The following is a 9537-nucleotide window of genomic DNA, read 5'->3' on the forward strand; positions in this document are numbered from 1 at the left end:
AGTTCTATCCCTGACGCCATCAGTTCCTTCAGCTTTGCTCCAACATCTCCACCTTTGCTCCTGGTGGCTCCCCAACATCCCTCACCCCCTAAAATGAACTTTGTACAAAGCCTTGACAATTGCTTGGGTTAACCACTACCTGGGCAGTACCTTACTCTCAATGAGAAAGCTGTATACCTTGTATGTCTTATGTTCATATGTGATGGGATTTCCTCTTTCAGCTTCATTTGTGTTTACATCTATAATGGTGAAGTATTGCATAGATAAAATGATGTATATAATACTTATGAAATTATATCCACTGTACTATAAGTATTTTCCCACATTTCCCAAAGAAAATATTGTCAGTCTAATAGTTTATGTTTGAAATTCTAACAATTTAGACTCTGGAAAAATTTAGCATCCTAGCTACAAGTTTGCCTGTGAAGAGCTTTAACATTTCATGGCATTTAATTCTTGAACATAGGTTAAAGAGGGGTTGATTCCAACACTGAGATTTGTATCTGATCATCTTGATCAGATGGGTTCTCCAGAAGTGATGCGTAGCTTGTGGTCTGAAATGACCTGCATATTTCAAAGAGAAAATGGATATGGTAGCTTTTCCATAGGACTTGGTCTTGGTTGGGAGCATTTTTAATTTATTTTTGATGGGCTGAGTGTTCTGTTCTGTTAGTATATCTGTACAGATATTTTTATGAGAATGTGAATTGTGTTCTAAGGGCTTACGGAGCATAGCATGGGTGATTAACATCTTTATAACACTAAATAAACATACCCTATTGTGGCATTTTCTGTATGCTGTATATAATAATTTACAATAACTGTTAGATGCCATGGAACATTTATCACAGGACATTTGCAACAAATGACTGGGTAAAACTCAAATTGTAGAAGAAAATGTAATTGGTTGCAGGAAAGATATCTGTCTAAGATACTTGAATGGCTGCCATTACTGGAGCATCTGCATGCCTCCCAAGCTTTAATGTATTTATTTCGGCAAGACTCTTAGGAGAGAGAGAGAAATGCTCTTATTCCATCTTAAAGATAGGGAACTGGGGAACACAGCAATTCAGGGTACATCAACGTTGCAGAACACAGTTTAATGTCGGATCTCTGAGATTGCTCCATTATCATAGCTGACCTAGGGTTGGTTGCATGGAACTACTTGTTGGGGTAATTTACTATTCTCCTTCCAAGGTGGAAATTTGGCAAACGCAGCCTCTGTAAGTTTGACATCAATAGGAAATACTGCCAAAATTAAGGTAAAGATAACTTCATCTGAGGTAAAGAACTGGTACATTCTGTATTTATTAAACGAACTCAAATCACATCTCTCATATATAGCATTGCCTTTAATTTAGATGGTGACTGAGGGATGTGTTTCAGCAATTCAGCTGAAGGCTGGGGAAAAAGAAGTACCGAGTTGGATACTGCTTTAATTTTTCTGCTTAACTCTGTGTGTAGAATCCTGATGTGCACATTTCATTCAAATAGTTGCACACCAGTGTGGGAACATTTGGCCAGCATAACCTAGAAAGTAAAAATATGATCCAGACCTGGGTTGGGAAGGGTTCCATGTTTGCCTAGCAAAAGGAGACGTTTCATAATCACAATTGCATTATGCTCAGTGCTTAATTCAACTCAGTGTTTTTCAGTACCATATTCCAGATACCCGTAGCGGTATGGAATCGTGTACTTCACAGGCTCTCAGCTTCTTGCAACACTCTGAACATGTTTGTCTGACTGCAAGTGATCAAAGTACTGAGTTTAGCAAGCTAGTGCTTATAGGGCAAGCCACCCAACTGAGCATGTATATGCTCCATTAATTGTGAACTGAAAAGTATTTGACTTAATACATTTCACCTAGTCTTGCAATTGCAAGATCATTGTAATCATGTACATCATGATTCAGAGGGTTCGGGTGATGTGTGTAACCTACTGCTGGCATTAATCTGATTTCTTACGATCAGGTGAACATAACTGAATGTCTTGGAAAGAACAACAAGGCTGGGAGAGTGAAGGAACATGTGGTCTCACAAGTGAAGGAACATGTGGTCTCACAAAGCATGTTCGCATTTGAAATAGTGTTCCTCAAAGCTGATTATAAAATGAAAATGAGAATACGGGGAAGCATGGATGGATTTAACTGTGGACCAGATGTTGGCTTGAAAAATTATAACCAAAAGCAAAGTACATATGTTTGTGTGAAATTTGGAGAAATGTTTTTCCTTCAAGGCAGGCATCCATATAGATAAGGTTGCTCAAGTAATGTGATGTGACAGTTGCTATGTCAACTAGTGTTCCCTTCCACACATTTACATTATTGAATAGCACAGTAAATGTTCTATCAAAGTAGCTCCTTAGAACATGGGTATGCATCTTCCTATTTTCCTCAAAGATTTAAAAAACTTTTCTGACCTTTACTATGTGCCAAACCTCTCTGCAGCTCCCATTAAAGTCAACATTTGGCCCATTATGTCCCCTTTGTCTGACTCAGCTCCCTTTGTAGCTGCATGTTTCATGGATGTGTAATGGAGCAGTGGCTGCTTGCATTTGAAAGCAGAGTGAAGGGATTGAGGGAACAGATTGAATCCATCACAGAAAGAGTATGAAACTCCCATGCAAGTAAGTGCATAACATTTAATGAATTGAATCTGGTCTTATAAACAAGGATCTGCCCTTGCGTGCAATACTTTCCTCATTGTTAACCCAGTACACAAAGTGTAATGCTTTTTGACACATACTTTAATAATTTATTTGAAATATAAGTTAGCTAAGTGGCATCTCCAGCCTTAAAGCCAGTGGGAGCTGGTAGAGGCTGAAGCAAAAAGAGAAACTAACCTGTGCCCATCAGCGACATCTGTATAACCTGAGGCTAAACCAGGTAAATGATGAGTCCTGTTAAAGCCATTTCACTTCCTTGTATGTGAATTTGTTTCTAACTCATAGGTGGTTTTTAACTTTCTTGTGTTTGTCCCTAGTTGGGTAGCTTAGAAAATCGGTAGACAGTGCACTCTCTTAGGACTCAAGGTGTGAACTCCATGCTGTTCTTTGCAACATACTTCCTATACTAAATGTTATATTTTTGTCTAAAAATGGGGATGCTAGGTGCCCTATTTGAAAATAGTAAAGCTATCGGTGCTCTTGAGCACTCCTGAAATTGCGGCCATGTACTTCCGTGAGGTGGATGTCACCATCGTATGGATAATAAGTTCTTTTTGCTGAAATATTTGCAGCTTGATGTGTTCATGGTCATAAATGATCAAATTTCTGTGTTTATTCTAGAACCTTATCTAAACACTTCAAATCTATTCTATATCCTTTGAAATGACCCTGTGTTAAGACTTTTCTTTCTGAACAGGGCTAGGGAGCAATTTCGGTGTCACTGTTGCTGCTTCAGTCTTTCTTTTGTAAATCGAGTGGCAGGCAATGAATTCTGTAGATGACCATGTAGGAGTAGAGTTTAAATACTTGTTTCTGCATATGTGAAAAATTCGGGAAGGATGGGAAGAAGTGGGGTGCAAGTTTTGCATAGCACCTACACAAGGACCTGACTTACCTGTAGGTTGGTCATACACTTTTGCTTCAGGGCAAAGTGTATCTTAATTATGTGTGTTTATGTCTGTCCTTTGTTGATAGAAACCTCTCTGTATGCATTTGAACTTCCGTGAATATTCATCCATGCAGAGATTTAGGAGTCTGTACTGTAAAGGCACAGATATGTAGAAATTCAATCACATAGGCAGCTGAAAAGCTATTTGATAAAGTGGATATGAAAACTTTTGTGTTTGACTTGCGTGGGTGCAAATACAGGCATGTATGCATGTGGACAGGGGAAAGTCTGAAAGGAACTTCAAAAATGTAACCTTTAGCTAGGTAGCAATCTTTGTCCCATATGCCACTCAAGCTTACTATGCTACTGAACAGATATGCAGGAAGTGCTTTATTCATATGGCACACAGGTTGTCACACCAAAGTCACATCAAATTCCTGAGAAAAATTACCTTCACTTGGTGCCTCATGTGGTACTGAAAATTGGATATCAAGGGACACGGAGGTTAAATTGAAATACTAGCATTGTTCTGCTGTCTCACGGCAGATCAAACTGGAGTCAGCAGGAGGGAGCAGTATATCTGAGGCTGCTTGTGGAAAGGTTCGGGACCAACTTCGTATTTATTTGCAAGTAATATGGTCCTCTGTCTGTTTCTTTTTGTAGTTTTGGCAGTTTATTTGAACCGGTGTTGGTGGCCCATTGAAGATGTACTGAAGACAGCTGATCCTTCTAGAGATGGGCTAATTTCGGTAAGGATGCTATTTTAAACAGTTGCCTTCAGCCTGGAACTTTACAGCTAGAACAATCGTGTAATTGTCTCTGGTCTCCTATAGCTCATGCTTTATATAACCTGTGGGATCTGGGCTATGTGGCTCACCAAGTACTTCATGTCTCCTGCTGCGCAGTGACATGCACATTAACCCCCTCTAAACAATTTTGTGCATGCAGGTTATGATTAATCTGTGGGATTTATTAGTTTTTGGTTTTAGTTTACCCCCACTGCCTACTAAAGAAATAATCAGATAAACCAAATTACTACGTTAGCAAGAACTCTTCACTTTAGAGTGTTGCTTGACTTACTGTCTGGTGGGAGGTGTTACTAACCTTTGGAACAACGTCTTACCTAGCTAGTTATGATTTTTTTTTTTTCCTTGACTAATGTTTATATTGTGTTCATTCTATGAAATGCTTGTTATTTGATAGTTTCAATACCTGAAATTCTTTTTCCAAGTAAATTGTCTTAGTAGGATACAACTACTTTTTCGTTATTTGAGAGATTTGGGTAACCCATGGTCTGTTTTCAACTAAGAATGTGAGCTTTGTGTTGCCATGAGGCTATTAAGTCAGGTCTGTTTCCTACCCAACCCTCTGTGTCCAGCTTTGGTCCTCAATGATTCTGTTCCTTTATCATCTTTCCCTAATATCTGCCACACATAGAGTTTAGTTATTGACTAAATTAAGTAGGCTTTTTGTGGGTAACTGAACTGGAGGGATTTTGAGATACAAATCCTTGCCAGAGAGAACTTGGAGCAGAAACACAGGCTTTCAGCCTTTCAAGCATCTGCTGTATCAACAGAGAATGAAAAAATACCTGAAAATAGAAAACTTGCCCCTACTAGCTCATTGCTAAGAGGTAAGTTGTTGTGATTTGTGGAAACTCTCGTTTTCTTTTTCTGCATTTATCTAAAGTTAGTTGGCACCACTTTTTACCTTGATGACCAATATGATCTTGTTCCTTTATATTCTTCCATCTCCCTGTCCTATTGGTTGTCTAGTAAGAACCAAGGCATAAAAACTAAATGTTGCACCTAGGTTATAAGCTGTTTGGGACATAGTGTGTTTATTCTCTGTTTCGTGTAGTGTCTACCTCAGTAAGGCCCTGGCGCACTGAAATTCTTTGATGCTGTGGCACGACAGGTAATAGGGGAGAGGTGGCCAAGATAACACAGTGAATCCTGTCTTTATTTCACTTTTGAGTAGGATTAGATTGCCTTGATCCTGTTTCCAAATCTGTGACTAGTTCGCTGTGACTAAAATCAAGATACTTCTTTTCCTGCTGCTTTAGAATTCCACTCTGTGACAACAGGAGATAGGTCAAGCTTTATAAATTGTTACTTAATTATTCTATGCCCTCTGGATAGAGGGTGGAACACTGGGAAAAACTGTTTTTGTTATTCTATCTGAACCAATTCATGAGGTATTTTCCCCAAATTAAGTGTACATGTTTCCTGACCTCCTCCTCCTCCTCAGCCCTTTTTAATTTTGAAGCCTTTTATGAAATGCAAAATACTATTCTCTACTTCATTTTTCTTTGGTCTGTTTTTGTTTGTTCTCTAAGGTCCGGACATTTGGAGAAAGGATTGTCCTCTTTGTTCTGAACTACATTATTTTTGGAATGCTGGAAAGGAGTTCAGCTAATGATGCGTTCTTTCTACCTCACTCTGCGACCGAGTGTGCCAAGATACTCTGGAAAAATGGCGAGGCTGTTGCCTTTTACTCGGTCAAGATGAAAGGTAAGGTCATCTTAGAGACACATTTCCATTGGTTCCTAATAGCTAGAAATGTAATCTTTTTGTTTATCTTTCAGTATAAATAATCCTGGCTCTTATTTACATTTTTATATCAAATCTCTCTCAGAATGAATCTGGGGAACAAACCTTCCCAGAATTTGGAAGTCATCCATATTACTTTCATTTAAACATGATGGCTTCAAACTGTATTCTCAGTTAGACTGTGATCTGAGGTACTGGCTTATTCCAATAAAATATGCTTTAATGTAGCCAAGTAGAATGTCATACATCTAGGAACAAAGAATGCAGGGTCTTCCCACAGAATGGAGGACTGCATCTTGGAAAGAACGATATCTGAAAAAAGGAGTACAATGGAAGTACACAGTGGAAAACCAGTGTATCAAAGAGTGGCTGGTGGCGAGAAGTGGCAATACCCTTGGATGCATAAGGAGCAGTGGCTGGGTTGTGTAGAGGAAGGTGGATGCACTAGATCAGTCCTGGAATGCTTTGTGCAGTTTAAAGGATGATGATTAATTGATTTCATCATTAATTGATTAACTAGCATAGAAAAGAAGCAATACATTTGATTCTTTAGGGGTACTTGCACCAGTATATGCTTTAGTGAAGGCTTTTTATTAAATAGAGGGTTTGTATTAATTCAGGTACATTGCTGTTAACTAGTCTAGAGTGGAAAAGGCTTCATTAGAGTATAACTCCAGGTATGCAGTTGAGTATGTACCCCCATGCAGGAGCTGGTTGCCTGTCAACGTAGAGAAGTTGGTATCTTTTGAGGTAAATGTATTGTTCAAGTCAGCAATCAGTAGCCATCTGTCCAAAAGGGGAGAATAAGAAACAGCTCGAGAGCTGTGCGGATACTGATTGCTTTGGGTTCCAGAGGACAGGCTAAAGGTGCCTTCTCTGAAAGAGTCTCAAAGGCCAGCGACAATAAGAGATGTTCTGCTCTTCTGCGGCCTTGGGATGTGCAAAATCCTTATTCACACTGAGGTGCAGCTTGTACACCACTGTGCTGGTACAGTGTTACTGTACTATCAATGATGAATCAAGTCTCAGCCTATGATAAAGGAATCTTGTATATATCTGTGAATATGTTGATGAACTGGTTTGTAATTGGCAAACACTTCAATTGCCATAGTACATTTTCCTTTAAATCCGTAAATATTTCTGAGCGAAGCTTTTGGAAAGAAACACTTGTATGGGCTGTAATGATTCATGCTTCAGTAAAATAAATTTGCACAGTAGTCTGTTATGGGTGGAGTATTAGCCAAGTTGAAACTGTTTCTGAGTAAGTTGAGAGTCACAGTTTGGTTTTAAACCAGGTCCACATAAAATACAAATTCTTCAAGTCCAGCTTTGTCAGCATCTGTCTTTTGTTGCCAGTGTTTTTTTTCTCTGGGCAGCTATATTTGTTAGTTTTTGGCCTGTGTCACAAATTACTGCAGTCTTTTGCCAAAGCCTTTTCGGGAAGCTTGAAACTGATTGTTTTTGCTCCTTTTTGATATTTGCTGTATGTATTTAGAGAATAATTCCTCTTTCTGAAGTTCTGTGATTTCAGTTTCATACCAGCCATGCTCTGGCTGATCCTATTCTCTCTACTTTCTGGATGAGCCGTGGATTTATCAGGCCCAACACAGGCTAAGATAAATATCTTCTCTTAGAAGGTGTATTTCATGTGGTTGTTTTAGATTTTTTTAAAACTTTTTTTCATCATAATGTAAGTTCTTTTTCCTTTTACTGTCCTGGGCAGGACACTTAGTAGGGGCAGCTTTAAGTACAGGACTTTATATTGTGCTGGACCTCTGTTACAGCTTCTGGTCCTAGGAAGAAATTGTTTTCCTCTCTGCCCACCAGGTGATTCTGCTTCCCTTTATTTCCATGCTCTGCAATTACTTGGCCATTCTTTATAGTTTTATTTTTTTCAGTAGGTAATTGAGACTGTCATGCTGATATTGTATTCAACTGTATTTCTCATCTGTGAATTTTCCATTACCTACAGTACGACAAAAACATGCTTCAGTGGAGCCAAATAAGCCAGAACAGATCTGTGGAGCATGGCTATTTCAAACATAAGTCATCTGGGTGAATCATAGAAATGGTGACCAAGGAAAAGAGACTCTGTTCTATCTTTGCTACAGATTTAGTGTGCCATTATGCAAACTAAATTTTCAATGGACTTCAGTGATTCCAATTAATTATCTTGGCAATATTGTAAAGTCATTTCCATTTGCCAGTTCCTAGGTGGCCTGTACAAAGTGAACTTGGTAATTTTGGTCCAGCTCCACACATCCATCCATCTTAAGAACATCCTTAACTGAATCTCTTTTGATAGTCTGGCTAAAGAGGGACAGATGATCTTGAGCACCCGCCTTGCTCAGAGATTAAGTAACTGCAAGTCAAGGTTTTGAGACAATTTGGCAACTACTGACACTGGCCATCCTGCACCTGTTGTGTAGATAAACAGAAGACTCGTTCTTCAAGGCTATCACTTTTCGTGAGCATTAGACACCTTTATTAACACAAAATTTATTCATGACTACACAGATCATCACCCTAGACTCTCGGGTATGTGCCTATTCCTGTCCAATGACAGGCATGCAGCATTTACCACTGGGTATACTAAAGATTGATGAGATGTACTGAGCCACTAATGAGGCTGATAAGACACTTTGTCACGTGCCAAGATAAATGTCTCCAATTTTATCTATGTCAGCGGCTTCCATATTAGACAGCTGAGGAGTTAGACCTCATTGAATGTAGCTCCTTAAAGGTACAACAGGAAATGACAGTTCCCTGTCCCTGTCCCTTTCTTTGCAGACAGCAGCCTGAAAATGAAATATTTTGCAGAAAGGATTCATATAGATACTTTGGTTTTCAGATCTGTTTTATAGTCAAAGCAAAGCAACCCTGGCCCAGTCTCTGCTTTTTGCTACCCCAGAGCCTTAGATTTGGTCTTTGGAAGCAGCTACCCAAGCTAAGATCTATTTCGCATCTTCTTCATACAAGCCTTCATAAATTTCTTTCAATACTTTGGTGGCCGAGGTGGTATTCTCTAGAAACAGATCCCTAAAAAGGTAACAGGATTTTATTTTTCACTGATTACATACATTTTTTTTTTAGAAAAAAAAATAATCAGAATTGAAGTTAACCTGACAGATAATTAGCTGAAATCTTGTTGGATAATTGCTTTTCTCTCCCTCTGTTTTCTAGCAATAATATTTTTAATGTGCATTTCTGAGGCAGACTGAAGGTTCTGGCTGTAATAAAAATTAAATGACTACATACCAGTCAAGACATGAATTCATTTAATTTTATTGAAGCCAGAACCTTTGTTCCCCTTCTCCCATACAAACTCACACAATGGGTTGACCTTGGGTTCTATTCAGCAGAAATATTCCCCACCCTTTACACAAGCACTCAGCCTGCTTAAGGCCTGTCCAAACATGTGTGTGCCAAGCC

At 38.9% G+C, this 9537-nt stretch overlaps 1 protein-coding gene across 1 annotated transcript in view; it reads left to right on the forward strand.

Annotated features, from left to right (window-relative positions):
• FAM169B (family with sequence similarity 169, member B) overlaps nt 1-9537 on the forward strand; it is a 38880-nt gene that overhangs the window by 15431 nt on the left and 13912 nt on the right. The window contains exons 4-5 of the mRNA XM_009887604.1: nt 4217-4302; nt 5892-6066. Of these exons, the coding sequence (XP_009885906.1) occupies nt 4217-4302; nt 5892-6066 (261 nt within the window). The remainder of the gene's footprint in view (nt 1-4216; nt 4303-5891; nt 6067-9537) is intronic.

Source organism: Charadrius vociferus, unplaced genomic scaffold (assembly GCF_000708025.1).
Source record: "Charadrius vociferus isolate BGI_N301 unplaced genomic scaffold, ASM70802v2 scaffold190, whole genome shotgun sequence".
NCBI classification, from domain to species: Eukaryota; Metazoa; Chordata; class Aves; order Charadriiformes; family Charadriidae; genus Charadrius; species Charadrius vociferus.